This window comes from Cervus elaphus, chromosome 12 (genome assembly GCF_910594005.1).
Source record: "Cervus elaphus chromosome 12, mCerEla1.1, whole genome shotgun sequence".
NCBI lineage: Eukaryota > Metazoa > Chordata > Mammalia > Artiodactyla > Cervidae > Cervus > Cervus elaphus.
This window is the reverse complement of record NC_057826.1, coordinates 43,352,216-43,367,428: the sequence shown is the minus strand read 5'-3', so window position 1 is coordinate 43,367,428 and position 15,213 is coordinate 43,352,216. Positions and strand designations below refer to the sequence as shown.

The window sequence follows — 15,213 nt, the reverse complement described above, 5'->3', positions numbered from 1 at the left end:
CACATGCCATAGGACATGGCCAAAAAATAAAAAAAGGAAAATATAGCAGAATAAGTAGGGACAGGCTGTGCCTTTTGTATTGGGCATTCAGCGAAAACCTTTCTAATTCAGTAAGGAAGTAAAATTGTGTCTATATCTGGAGGAGGAATATTCCAAGTAGAGGGAACAGCAGGTACAAAGGCCCTCGAGCAGGAAGTGTTATTGGAAAAATAGCCAAAAGGTTGGTAAATGCAAAGACAAGTGAGAGAAAGGAGAAGTGGTGGGTGAGGTCAGAAAATGTGTATGGGGGAGGGGCACAGATCATGAAGGACCTTAAGGGCACTAGACATGTCTTTCCTCCTGACACATGCCTGAATGAAACACCAATGGTGCTGGCTTCCCCTCTGGAAATAGGCTTCCATTTAAGTTTTGTGACTGATTTCTTCATTTCATGGACACAAGATAAGTTTATGTATATGTCTGCTAGGCAACAAATGTTATGCTTTGGTGTGAGGTATGTGGTTATCCTCAACAATATCCATGTAACGAGGACAGTCACATGTTTAAAATGTTTCTGTGAAATGCAAAATCTCCTTGCTGTTAAAGCTTTGTGTTAACAATGTGTGTCTTAGTCAATTCCAGTTGTCATAACAAAATACCACAGGCCAGGTGGCTTAACAACAGAAATCTATTTTCTCACAGACCTAGAGTCTGGAAGTTCATTCAAGATCAAGGTGCCAACACAGTTGAGTTCTCAAGATGCTGGCTTCCAGACAGCTGCCCTCTTGCTGTGTCCTCACAGGGCAGAGAAAAAGCAAGCTCTATTCTCTTTCCTCTTCTTATAAGGACACTAATCCCATCAAGGGACCCCACCCACATCTAAACCTCATTACTTGCCTAAGGCCCCACTTCTGAATACCATCACATTGGGGGTTAAGACTTCAACACATGAATTTTTCATATAACTGAGACACTCAGTCTGTAACAATGCCTCCAGAACAACCGATGGGAACAATTGTTAATTTTGTACACCTGTTCATTTCTCAGCTCTGGTACCTACAGTTTAAGGGGAGAGAGCTCTGAGCAGATGTGGAGGATATGTTTTTTGGCTCAGTGCATCAGTCCTGTTGCCCTGTGACCAGGAAGTAATTCTTCAGATTATCACTCTAAGTGCTTTGCCCCATCCCCACCAGTATCCAGTCCTCGCAGAGTCAGTTCACAAAGGACTGGGAAGTTTGGAGGAGGTGATGGCAGGCCTGGAAGGTGCGCAGTGTAGTTCTCCCACTGGGTCCTGGCTCATTTACCTCAGAAATGGGCTTCTGCACTTTTTCTTCTGAAACTCCCGTAGATTGAAGATATGACTTCCAAATGCCCTGGCTTTGAACTCTGTTCTGTGAAGTTTATTGTGAAGGTAGCATTTTGGAGAAGGAGTTAAAATTGATAGACTAAAATTCCTTTGTCTATCAGTCTTAGGAGACAAATCCCACACAAAAAAATGTCAGATCTTTGTAGAAAATAATTTTCATTCATTTGCATCAAGAAAGTGAAATATTGGGCAAATTCAATCTGAATGAAGCCATCTTATGTTTTAAAACTTGCTGCCCCTTTGCATTTCCCCCTCTAGCTGGGTGTTTTTGTCTCAGAAGGTTTGGTTCCTGCTTAGAAGGAAGGAAACCGATAGCTCAGCCAAACCTCACAGTACTGACACGCTTTATGTTATTGTGATATTGATCAGAAGGGATGTGGGTGGGCAGCAGGGAGGCGGCAGGACTTTTTAGGTCCACCATAACCTGATGCTTTTTAAATGAAATCATGTGATTTTTCCCCAATTGACTGAGATGCTATCTACAGATTAGCCCATCTGGGAAGTTTTCCCTGCCCAAGAGGAATGGTGGTGTGCAGTCACATGGGATTGCATCTCCTTGCCTAGTGACAGGGACTCCTAGTTCTTGCTGCCTAAAGCAGGAGCAGACCTTTCCTTGTCTGCTGGCCAGTGGGGCAGCTCTCATGCCCAGGCTTGGGAGAGAAACAAGATTCACTTTGTACATCCACCACCACAGCCCTCATGTTGGCTGGAAAACCACTTCAGTTCAGGGAGCCCACCACGTTCTCCCTGACAACACCACAGAGGCCCCTCCTGGGCCAGACCCCACCCTGGGCAGACCCCAGCTACACAAAGAGTGACAGGGCAAGTGTAGGCTCTGACAGGTGGCCTGGGTGTGATTCAAAAGGGCAGAGAGAGGCCTTGAGGCTGTGTCCACAAGCACAGGAGAGGGGGGAGGATCGCTTCTGTGACCTAAGCATCACTACTGACATTCTTTGGCCAGAAGGAAAATCTGGGTAGGACACAGCCTGGGATCTCCTGGCATCACCACAGCAGTGCCCAGCTGAGGACCAGGTGCAGGCTCCGTGCCCCCAGGGGCCCTTCTGCTTCACTCCCAGCCCTGGCTCTGTGTTATGAGGCCTGATCGTGCCTAGGTCGAGGGGCACAGCTGGGTGGGCCAGTGCCAGTTTTGATGGCCTGACGGGGCTGTGTCTTTCGTTTCTGAAGGAGGAAGATGGTCACCTGGAGGTGTTCTGTGAGCTCCTGGGCCTGGAGAGGGGCAGAGTGGCTCAGTGGCTGTGTAATCGCAAGATCGTCACAACCTCCGAGACAGTGGTGAAGCCCATGACCAGGCCCCAGGCTGTCAATGCCAGGGATGCACTGGCCAAAAAGATCTACGCTCACCTGTTTGACTTCATTGTGGAGAGAATTAACCAAGCCTTGCACTTTTCAGGCAAGCAGCACACTTTTATTGGTGTTTTGGACATTTATGGGTAAGATTCTCTCCGTGAGCTTGTCTTTCCTCATTTAAATGTCAAATGCCTGTTATCTTTAGGTTGTTTTAGTCTGGTGGTTTTGTGTTTCACATGGTCAGGAAGATGGTGTTCTCTGGTTTTGCATCTATGTATGTTAAGTACAGTCTCCTGGGCTACAATGTCTTTTATGTAGGGTGCGTTAAAAAAATTCTACATCAGTAATGGCCAACATGAAGAGCGCATGCCAACTACCATGCTGAGTGATTTCCATGCACTTTTTTAATTCCTTAAACAACCTTATAATTATCCCCATTTTACAGATAAAACAACCAAGACTTAGGAAGACTCATTCACAGTTGCTCTGCTGGTGGGAGAACCCAGTTCCGTAGGAGGATCACACCCACCTCTGTTTTCCTGCAGAGGCCCCATGAGGTGTGGAACCCTGACATACCTCTCCCACTTCACAGGGTGATAATGACAGCCCCAGAGACCCTGCACCTTGCCCATGAGCACAGGGCCAGAGGTAGGCTCAGACCAGAGCCTTTTACCAACCAGGCCCCTCATGCCTACATCCTTGTCCATTCTTGGATCATAGGGGTCATGTGTTTGCCCCATTCTCCATGAATTCTAATACATTTGGTGGATCCAGTTACCACACTGGAGGGTTTTTTCTAGCTTCTTTTCTTTGCCCAGTCCTGCTTTTCTGGGTCAGATTCATCGTAAAGACACTTGAAGAATAGAATAGCCAGAGAGAGTGAGGGAGGGAGGCCTGGCCAGCATGGAGGCCAGTTCTGAGAGGAGTTAGCACTTGGGCTTTTGTTTGTTAGAGTCTGGCCTCAAGTGCCTAACCCCTTCCCCTCCCAGGGCCAACCCTGGTTTCTCAGAGGGAGAGGGGCAGATTGTCCCAGGGAAGGCATCACAGAGTATTCCACTTGGATTGGAGAGTAGCCCCCCACACCCTGGAGAAAGCAACTCACCCTCCCTACTTCCCAAATGGAGGGGCGAGCTGGCTCTGCTGGCTGGCTTCTACCTGCTGCGGGGTGAGGCAGGCAGAACTTCTACCCAAATATAGCAAAATAGCTTTTCCCATAGTTATTTCATATGAGACTCAGGGGTGTTACCTGTTTAACATGGTGGTCGTTTGGTGGTTTAGTCACTAAATTGTGTCCAGCTCTTGCGATCCCATGGACTATAGCCCACCAGGCTCCTCCATCCATGGGATTTTCCAGGCAAGAATACCGGAGTGGGTTGCCGTCTGGGTTCTGAGTTAATACATGTGACTCCCAATTAATAGTATCTGTTAACAGTTATAAAACTCTTACATTGCTGGGTTAGTCTAGTAAATTATTTACCTTAAAAATAAGGATTTGAGCAGCAGCCAGTAAGCATCTAAGTAGGCTTTTAAATGGAAATAGTCCTTCTTAATAATAGTCTCTCTCATTGTGATGGAAATAAGTGATTGTTATATTTTTCTCTGTTCTTTTCTGTGTTTTTTTTAAAAAATAAATAGCCCTTTATTTTTAAGGATATATTATCTCATTCAAGAACACACATTTATGTGCCAGGAACTGTGTCAGATGTGATGGGTGAACAGCACAGACATCTGGCCCCTGCCTTGTTGGGACTTAAATTTTAGTGGAGGAAGAGGCCATCAGAGATTGGGATGGTTCCTGGGAAAGGAATAAATGGATGGATGTGTCACAGTTGACCAGGCACCAGGAAGAGAGGGGGCAGCTGAGAGTAAGGAGCTGAGAATAAGGAGTCAGGAGAACAGCAGGCAGGCGTCAGGCATCCACAAAGCTGATAGACCATGGTAATAAGGAATTTGAATTTTTGGCTAAGTGGGCAAACTTCAGACAGGAGGAACTGTAAATTTTTTTAAGAGCTTGTTAGAGTATATTTTAAATTTTAAAATTAAACCCCTCTTTAAAAATTTAAAAAGTAACATGCTCACTTGTCACCCATGAATTCATTTCACCCCTCCGAAAAAGGAATCTCTCCTCTTTAAGTAAGAGTGTTACTGTCTGGAGGGAATCCTTTCACGCCTTTCTCCAGTTTGCTCAGGACTGGATTAGCCCTCATCCCTGCATACCTGCAGCTGCTTCAAGAGGTGAGCTCAGGGTGAGCTGGGAATAAGGCGGCCTGAAAGGGGAAGTTACCCTGCATGAAGACAGTTAAAGCCCAAGCTGTGAGCCTTGAGATTTCAGCTCGGAACGTCGTGGAGGCTTGTAGTTCCCTAGCCAGCCAGATGCTTATGTTCTCTGGATGCGGAGCTGGAAGGGCTCGGGGCCAGGAGTCAGACCCCAGGGAGTAAGCACTGCACTACGCCCATTGTGTGGCCTGGAGGGCGTCACTGAACCTCAGTTTTTGTGTCTGTAAGATGGGGCCTCTCTCGTAGGGTTATTACCAAGGTCAAATGGAAGAAATTGTGAATGCATCTTTACAAACCATAGGGATTGTTCTGATGTGAACAGGAAAAGTAATGTCATTGATGTTTGACATCCAGCCCCTGCCCTGGCAAGTCCTGCCTTTGGCCCTGGCTGTGGGCTGCAGGGCACAATGAGGCCCTTCTGCCTCCCCTCCAGGCCCAGCTGTGGCCTGTCTGCAGTGTCCAGGCCACCTGAACCCCTGGATCACCCAGGGTGCTAGTGGAATGGGGCTGTCAGGACTCTGGGTTCTCCTCTTGCTCCATGGACAGTCTGGGACCTTAACCTCCCCAGAAATTCTACACTGAACTCAACGGGCTCAGTCAAGTGAGACTCTCTGGGGACCTGTGGTTGGCGCCGGCAGGAACCTTTCAGGATTAGAGCAATTAAGAACTAAGGCTTGAGAGTCCCCACGAGCTGGGGTCAGATTTCGCGTGTCTGGCACCACTCTGTGATGGTCACCATCTCCTCTGACCGTCGCGTGTAACAGTGGGGTCAGGGCAGCCCTTCACCTAGGGTGTGTTAGGGTTAAGCGTGGTGATGGGCATCAGCGCCAGCACCTAAAGCGCTCGGATTCCTCCTGGCAGGAACGCTCCTCTGCCCAGGTGGTGGACCGGGTGCCCCAGTTCTGTTCAGGCTACATCATGTTTTACAGAGTGGGGTAATTCACATGAAAGTCCAGGTTTCTAGATTCTTTTGAGAGTCAGGTGACCAGACATCCTGATCTGATTAATCCGTGGCCACACCTGGCTCGAGCTGAGCAGCAGCCATCCTGTAGGGCAGACCTGGTTCTCACGGGTCCCACACAGTTCCAGCCGCTCTTCATGCTGTCATCTCCTGGCCTTCTCAGCTCCTGGGTCTGCAACTCCAGAGGCAGCCTTTGAAAGTCTGAAGACAGAGGTGGGGCCATGTCTTCCTTGGGCCTGAAGGGGTCTGCTGGGCTGTGACCTTGCTTTTTCCTCTTATGACTATGAAAGCGCCCCTTGGGGAGGCAAAACTGTGCTGCCTCTGCCTTCAGCAAGGAGTGGGAGCACAGGAGACAACGTTGCTTTTTTCACTGGGAGCAGAAGTGTTACAGACAGGTGGACTCATAGTTAAGTCTGACATGGACTGTGTGACCCCAGACAAATTTGTGAACTTCTCAGTCTTATTTCCTCATCTAGAACTGAGGATAATAAGGCTGATGTCAGTGTTGTTGTGCAGATTATATGATATGCCATAATGTGCACATGCCTATTCTAGTGCCTGCCTCAAGTGGGTGTTTTGTCCATACCAGATTTCTTCCTGGGGCAGCCTGGAAAAATGTGACTTGTAAGCTGACTGCTAGGATGGTTAAAACAAGAATTGAGGCATGTTTAGAACTCACAGAAAACATAAAAAAGTTACACTGTTAAAGTTGTGAAAAATACTAACCTGTAAACAAATGTGTATGTCCTTCAAGTTATGTCTTAACTAGTTTAAACTGTATTTCAGTTTTGAAACCTTTGAGGTGAACAGCTTTGAACAGTTTTGCATCAATTATGCTAATGAAAAGCTGCAACAGCAGTTTAACCTGGTAGGTGACTTTTTTGCCTTCTTGAAACTAGCTCTCAGGTGTGTGTGTGTGTGTGTGCACAGGAAGAGAGGCTGACTCTCTTAGCCTCTTCAAATCTTACCAGCGTTGAGTCCCATGCTGGGTCACTGCACCATCTTGTGGCTGTTTCTTGAAACTGCACCTTCCCATCCTATTTCATTTTTGTGGAGGCACCAGCCAACGTTTGTTTCAGTTCATCACTTGCCATTCTTGGATACAGACCCCTTCCAGCCCGACCAAGTCACTTAGTTTCCTGCAGGCTCCAGTCCTTGTGAGCCTCGGTATCTGCACCTACTCTCTGCCACAACCCACCTGCCCCTGTCCTTTCCCATCCCTTCCTCTTCACCTGGAGAACTCCTGCTTGTCTTTTGAAATTCAGCTTCTCCCACACAACTCATGAGGAAAAGATAGTGTGACATCATAGAGAGCATGAGATTTTGCTCAAACTGAAGTGGATTTGAGTTTCAAATCTACCACCTCCTTCCCCTGGGGCGTTGGGTTTTCTGAGCCTCCGTTTTCTCATTTTGAAAATGGATCAGCTGTATTTTCCTAATAATCTTGTGAGGAGAACTCTTAATATTGAATCATATTCAGTAAATACTTCTTTGCTTTCTTATTCCTTGCTCCAGAGTTAATCCATGTATAAGCATTAAGTTTCACCCCACATTTGTATTCTGTTTTCATTCTCATGGATTCCCTGGAAGTTTAGCATTTAAAACTGAAACTAAGATTTATTCCAAGTGGATATGCAGCATAACTCACCTGAAGTCAAACAGTACATGTGGATCCTGCCCCCCTCCTGACTCCAGGGCCACCTTGCTTCCCAACACACACATTCACCGCAACCTTAGAATGATACATATGTGAGACACTCTGAAAGTAGCACATCAGAGGCTGAAATTCTGTTCTTTTCTTTTTTTATTCTGCCTTCCTCCTCTTCCACTTCATCCTCCTTATTTTTCCCCCTTTGACGTTGTTACAGTCATCTCTCAATGTGCAGATCCTCCTGGGAGGGGTAATGACTTAAAATATAAGTATAAGCCCTAGCAAGTCCTCTCCTGGCTCCTGTCCCATAAATCTGGCCTCTGCTGAACCCCTGCATCTGAGTAGCCTCTGGGAGCTAAGCCGTGACAAAGTGAGCCTGCCACCTTCCTCTCTTGGCCTCTGTGCCGTCTGTGCTCCCTTCTGTGGTTAAAGCACCACCCCTGACCCGGTGTCCTGAGCCTTGCGTTCACCCAGCCTCTTTGCTCTTACTTCCCTTCCTTGCACAGTGCCCGGCCTCTGCGGAACCCTGGGCTGAGTCCTTACTGGGCCCTCCCCTCCAGTTCTGGCCTCTTCAAAGCCATTCCCACCCCCAAACTGAGTTACCTTTCCAGAACCTAAGTCTTGTCATGAACTCCATGGGTCTTCACTGCCCCCAGGAAAAGGCCACAGAACTGAGATTCCCTGGGGGTTCACCAAGAGTCTGGTCTGGCATGATTTCCCCTCTGCCGTCCTTGGCAGCCCCATCCATCACTCCAGCCATTACCATTGTGCGCGCTCTCTCTCTGTCTCGCTCTCTCTCTCTCTCCCTCTCTCTCTCTGTCTCTGTCTCGCTCTCTCTCTCTTGCTTGTGTGGGCACTGTTCGGCTCCCAGCCACCTGTTGGCCTTCATGCAGTCCCCTCTGGGGTTCTCCCATGGGAGCCTTTCTCCTCACAGCCCCTCCCCTTCTGCCACCTGCAGCCAGGATGAGCCTGAGCCAGCCCGTTTGGCAGCCTTCCCTGTGCCCCTGTGGCTGAAACAAGTACTGCACAAAGCTCTTCAAGTTGTTAGTCTCTTGGGTGGGCTGGCTCTTAACCCAGTCAAAGAGACAGGGTCCATGTTTGACAGCAGCAGTGGCTGAGCAGGAAGAGGCTCCAGGACCACCTTGAGTGCCAAAGGTGGCAGGCTGGCCCAGAGTTTACACCCCAGGATGTGGGGACCCACTCAGCCTGGGCAGGAAGAGGACAACTAGACCCACGTTAGGACCTCAGCAGCTTTGATTGTGGGTAAGGGGGGTGACATGTACCTCAGAGGCTTCCATAAACATTACAAATCAAGTCATGTGCCTACATTTTCCAAAAGTTTATGTCCTGTTCTTCAGAAGCACATCCTAATACTCTCTTTTACTTTCTATATTAATGCCTGGATTTCCAGCATGTCTTTAAACTTGAACAAGAAGAATATATGAAGGAAGACATTCCTTGGACTCTGATAGATTTTTATGACAACCAACCAGTCATTGACCTGATTGAAGCAAAAATGGGCATTTTGGAGTTACTGGATGAAGAATGCTTGGTAACTTTTAAAAATAATTTTCTTTAACTTCAGAGCAATAATAGATGAGCCTATTTTAAAATCTACATGTAAATTCCTGATTGATCAATCACCAGTTGATTGGCTGTTAATTCTGGGACAGCAGTTCATAGCAGGAACCCCAGGAGGCCGGGTAAACCTCCTACCCTCAGCATGTATAGCCCACCCATGGGTAACATGCATGACCTCTTAGGTCATGTCTAGCAGGGAAGAGCCCTTTGAAGCTGTCTCTGGGTGTGTATATAGAGTAGACATGGAAACAGCAAGTGACCACACTCCAGTTGTTAATGACTAACAGGAATTGAGTTTTCTCTTACTTCCTGATTCCGTGAGTCACCCACTGGGAGGTGCAGCTGAAAAATCAACATCATACAATTGAGAAAAGAGTCTCTAGGAATTTTCCTATTGTTATTACCCTCTGGAAGGAACAACTTTATAGTGAGTCAGCCTAGCAGTGGCCTTCATGGGGCCATAGGAAAAAATAATCCCTAGGACAGTATTTGGTCTCTTTTGGTTTGAAATTGTTATTTTAATGTTTAAACACACACATCTTTTTTTTTTTCCAAAGATTTATTACCCCCTTCCATGATTATAATGTTGACGACATACTGGTACTTTCTCCCTATAATTCTGAATTCCATGGTTCTTCTCACAAACCATCCTTTCTGATGCCACCTATGTTTTAGTCCCTGCAGTGATGTAAGATTAAAAGGCAGGCACCAAGGCCAAGCATTCTGGAATGATCTACTGGGGGCAGGGTGCAGAGGCCAATGTGGGCTCTGGGAATATTTGTACCAAATCTACAGAGCTTCCCTGGTGGCTTAGATCGTAAAGAATCTGCCTGCAACACAGGAGACCTGTGTTGCATCCCTGGGTTGGGAAGACCCCCTGGAGGAGAAAATGGCTGCCCACTCCAGTATTCTTGCCTGGAGAATCCCATGGACAGAGGGGCCTGGCGGGCGACAGTCCATAACATCGCAAAGAGTCGGATTCAACTGAGTGACTGACATTGCAGAGATGGTCCCTCGGTGACCAGTGTCACAGAGAAGCTTGCAGGTGTCATTTGGACACTATGGACTATTAGATTCACAGAGTTCAGGCTGAATATAGCTGGTGATAGCTTCAAAATCACCAGTATCAAGAACAAGTTCTGCAACTAGCTTAGTGTAAGTAGTTAAGACCTTAGTTCAAGGAGGGAGTTATTAACTAGGTAGTAAAACAAAAGAAAAACTCTTCCTGAGGTAGGAGATGGGGAGGACTACATTTGCATGCCAACCTTTCTCCATTCAACCAAGAATAAAAATTGTTTTCACCTAATGGAATTTGTTTGCCTTGGAAACGAACAGAGATCATTCTGTCGTTTTTGAGATTGCATCCAACTACTGCATTTCAGACTCTTTTGTTGACTATGATGGCTACTCCATTTCTTCTAAGGGATTCCTGCCCACAGTAGTAGATATAATGGTCATCTGATTGCCGGGAGAAATATAAATAACCTCAGATATGCAGATGACACCACCCTTATGGCAGAGAGTGAAGAGGAACTGAAAAGCCTCTTGATGAAAGTGAAAGAGGAGAGCGAAAAAGTTGGCTTAAAGCTTAACATTCAGAAAACTAAGATCATGGCATCTGGTCCCATCACCTCATGGGAAACAGATGGGGAGACAGTAGAAACAGTGTCAGACTTTACTTTTTGGGCTCCACAATCACTGTGGATGGTGACTGCAGCCGTGAAATTAAAAGACGCTTACTCCTTGGAAGGAAAGTTATGACCAACCTAGATAGCATATTAGAAAGCAGAGACATTACTTCGCCAACAAAGGTCCGTCTGGTCAAGGCTATGGTTTTTCCAGTGGTCATGTATGGATGTGAGAGTTGGACTGTGAAGAAAGCTGAGTGCCGAAAAATTGATGCTTTTGAACTGTGGTGTTGGAGAAGACTCTTGAGAGTCCTCCATCCTAAAGGAGATCAGTCCTGGGTGTTCATTGGAAGAACTGATGCTGAAGCTGAAACTCCAATGCTTTGGCCACCTGGTGCGAAGAGTTGACTCATTGGAAAAGACCCTGATGCTGGGAGGGATTGGGGGCAGGAGGAGAAGGGGATGACAGAGGATGAGATGGCTGGATGGCACCACCGACTCGATGGGCATGAGTTTGAGTAAACTCCGGGAGTTGGTGATGGACAGGGAGGCCTGGCATGCTGCAATTCATGGGGTTGCAAAGAGTCGGACACGACTGAGTGAACTGAACTGAACTGAATGGAATTTGTGCTACTTTTTGCTGAATCTTTGGACTACTTTGGGAAAAAAATATTAAAATACTGCCAGTTCTGCAGAAATAAAATCCTTCATCCTTATATCATTATATCACTGTTTCCTTTTCATTGATAACATCTTGTTCTTCTAAAAGAGCATTGATAAAATGTCTATTGAAATATCACTCTAAAGAATAAAAGCAAAGACAGACTCATGCCTCTGTTGCTGTTGAAAAAGGAGCCTCCCACGTCGAGCAGTCAAGTGCAGCTCCTCTTGGTTTCTTAGAATTAGCACTTTTCCTCCCCTTGGTTAATCTTTTGTCTCTAGTTGTCTTACTTGCTATTTGGTTTGCTTTTCTCTTCCAGTTACCACATGGGACTGATGAAAACTGGCTTCAAAAGCTGTATAATAATTTTGTCAACAAAAACTCTTTGTTTGAAAAACCCAGGATGTCAAACACCTCCTTTATCATCCAGCACTTTGCAGATAAGGTACAGTGAGCGTCTGGAGCAGAGCTGTCTGCCCGCAACTGTCTAGCTGTCCCCTGGGAGGAGCAGGCAGGCCAGGGGCTTTTCTGGTCAGAACTGTCACACTTGGTGTACAGCTGTGATGAAGAATACTTGTGTGTACGCAAGAGTGTGTGTGTGTGTTACAGTTCTCAGTTTGGCTTTATTACATAATATATGAGTTTCAATTATATTTTTTTAAAGATAAACGTATTGCCAGTGGACCTCATTTCTGATTTGGGGCTTATTATAAGTTTGTTAACTGTTTATTAGTTTATTTTCTCTATGAAATTGTTATAATTAAGATTGGATAGGGACCTCCCTGGTGGTCTAGTGGCTAAAACTCCATGCTCCCAATGCAAGGGCCTGGGTTCAGCCCCTGGTCAGGGAACTAGATCTCACATGCCACAAATAAGAGTTTGTGTGCCACAACTAAGACCCAGCACAGCCAAAATAAATTAACTTTTTAAAAAAGACAGAGTAGTTGTTTCCTACATTGAAAGCTATGTCTTTTTTTTGACGCTTTGCTTTTTTATTGTCATAATTTATTTATTACTTTGGTAACAGAGATTGACTCAAGATGATGGGTTTTCTAGGTGGTCTTTGTTTTGTTTGTATGTCTCCAATTTCTTATGGAAAAATGTTACTTTAATTTCAAAAATTATTTTAAAAAATCAAATTACAGAAGGCTTAGAAAATAGAAGGATAAGAAGACAATTTACCATAACCACCTGCCCTAAACATGCTTTCTCATCTTACTTTCCTTCCTTAAGAAAACTCCTGCTCTCTGCTTTATTGCCCAGTTGGGTGTTACTCCTGTGGCCTGGCCAGCACCTTGGGATCATGGGGACAGCCTGGGCTTGTGTGTCCTAGCCGCTAATGCTGTGGGTCAGTCTGCTGGTCATGCCTGGGTACCCACAGGGGCAGCGGAGGGGACAGCCAGCTGCTCAGCTCTAATAACCTGTGTGGGTGAGAGGAGCACTGTTAAACATGATCGCCTTTTAGTGCTTGCTTGCAAGTTTTTCACATAGGCTCCTGAAGAGATGCACATGAAATGAGTGTTGATGTATCAAGTTATATTTTCTAGTTGTCCTTTATATTTTCACAGTTGTGATCCCAAGTAAAAAAAAAAAAAAAAGGTATCAGACTTCGTGTAAAGCACATATATGGGATTTACTTCAAGAGACCCTGTCTATAGTACATGGTTTCTGTACATTTAATTCTTGTCATTTGGTACTACTAAGAGGATCCTCTTAAGAGAGCTAACAATGCTGCATTTTGTGTGGACTGTGGATTGGAGGGAAGAAACCACACATGCCATAGCGTTAGCTTACATTCTCAATTTAACTAGCCAGGAAAATAAAATTGTCTTCAGAGCAAGGCAGCTGTGCTTAGATACAGTAAGACAGCACACTTTGCCGTGGTCCTCAGAGCCCTGGCAGAGACACTCAGCTGCCTGTGACACTGTCCCTGCAGACAGTCTCCTGGGAAAGCTCTCTATTTATTACACCTTTGCTTGTTTATCTAGTGGGTCACACACCAGCCTGGAAGAACTTACACAACAGTCCTCGTGCTTATTCACAAGGGTGTGTTTACAGACAGCCAGCGTTCCTGGTTCCTAACCCAAACTGTGCACCAGTAAGGATACTTTCCTACCCGTGGGGCAAAGCGGCGTCCTTGTCAGGGATCCCTGAACACCCTCTCTGCATCCACATTCCAGCACCCCAAGAGCCTGTTTGTTCACAATTTAAAAAAAATTTTTTTTTTGTTTATGAAGAATATCACATTTTAAAATATACAATCCAGAGATTTGACTATTGTAAATAGTGCCGCAATGAACCACAGGGGTGCAAATATCTTTTTGAATTAGTGTTTTGGTTTTCTTGAGATATATATGTGTGTGTGTGTGTGTGTGTGTGTATATATATGTGTGTGTGTGTGTGTGTGTGTGTGTGTATATACTCCCAGGAGTGGAATTGCTGGATCAAATGGTAATTCTATTTTTAATTTTTTGAATAAACTCCATACTGTTTTCCATAGTGGCTGCACCAGTCTGCATTCCCACTGACAGTACACGAGTATTCTCTTTTCCCCACATCGTTACCAACATTTGTTATTTGTTGTCTTTTCGACGATAGCTATTCTGACAGGTGTGAGGTTTATCTCACTGTGGCTTTGATTTGCATTTCCCCAGTGATTAGTAGCACTGAGTATATTTTCATGTGCCTGGTGACCATCTGTTTGTCTTCTTTGGAAAAATATCTATTCAGATTCTCTGCTCATTTTTTAAATAGGATTCTTTTTTTGTAGTTGAGTTGTATAAGTTCTTATATTTTGGATGTTAATCCCTTATCAGATATAGCATTTGCAAATAACCTCTCCATTCAGTAGGTAGCCTTTTTGTTTTGTTGAAAGTTTCCTTTGCTGTGTAAAAACTCCTTAGTTTGGTGTAGCCCGATTTATTTTTGCTTTTGTTTCCCTGGTCTGAGGAAACATATCCCCCAAAGTATTACTAAGACCAGTGTCAAAGAGCATGCTACCTGTGTTCTGTTTTACAAGTTTAATGTTTTCAGGTCTTACATTTAAATTTCAATCCATTTTGAGTTTATTCTTGTGCATGATGTGGGAGTAGTCCAGTTTGATTCTTTTACGTGTAGCTGTCCAGTTTCCCCAACACCACTTACTAAAGAGGCTGTCTTTTCCCCACCATAGGCTCTTGCCTCCTTTGCCATAGATTAATTGCCCATACAAGTGTGGGTTCATTTCTGGGCTCTCTGCTCTGTTATATTGATTTATGTGTCTGTCTTTATGCCAGTGCAATACTGTTTTAATGACTGTAGCTTTGTCACTAACTAGAGATTTGAATATTTAAGGAGCCACTCTGGCTCCTGAATCATAAAGGGCTTCCTGGAGGGTTTTTCTAAACCAAACTCTAACCCACTCTAAATCTGACTTTAAGGGTTTTGTGCCTTGGAAAGCTGTGTGGTCAGCTGGTCAGTTTTTCTTTTCTTTCTACCACATTAATGCTGATTCACGAAGACATTTCTGTTTGAACTCAAAGGATACCACTGAGCTTTTTTCCTCCTCCTGGTGACTTCAAAGGCAAAGAGAACCCTAAGTGAGGTCTTCTTTTATTAATTGCACATATAACAGGGAACAGTCACCTGTGGCCAGTGGGAACTAACAGGTGAGTGTAGGTGAGTGTAGAGTGGCCAGTGAGAAGTCCAGGCAGTGGGAGAATATGGTGCTTTCCATCAAATGACACAGCCCCAGCTTTCTAAGCTTTCTATAATATAATAAGGTTGCTGAGACAAACAGAAACTGAATCTCTTTTTAAAACA

The 15,213-nt window shown here is 45.2% G+C and overlaps 1 protein-coding gene across 2 annotated transcripts in view; it reads left to right on the top strand.

Annotated features, from left to right (window-relative positions):
• The window catches only part of MYO5C (myosin VC), a 115,165-nt gene that overhangs the window by 39,950 nt on the left and 60,002 nt on the right, over nucleotides 1–15,213 (top strand). For both annotated transcript variants that reach the window (XM_043920792.1, XM_043920793.1), the window contains exons 10-13: nucleotides 2,531–2,796; nucleotides 6,678–6,759; nucleotides 8,954–9,094; nucleotides 11,732–11,857. In XM_043920792.1, the coding sequence (XP_043776727.1) occupies nucleotides 2,531–2,796; nucleotides 6,678–6,759; nucleotides 8,954–9,094; nucleotides 11,732–11,857 (615 nt within the window). The remainder of the gene's footprint in view (nucleotides 1–2,530; nucleotides 2,797–6,677; nucleotides 6,760–8,953; nucleotides 9,095–11,731; nucleotides 11,858–15,213) is intronic.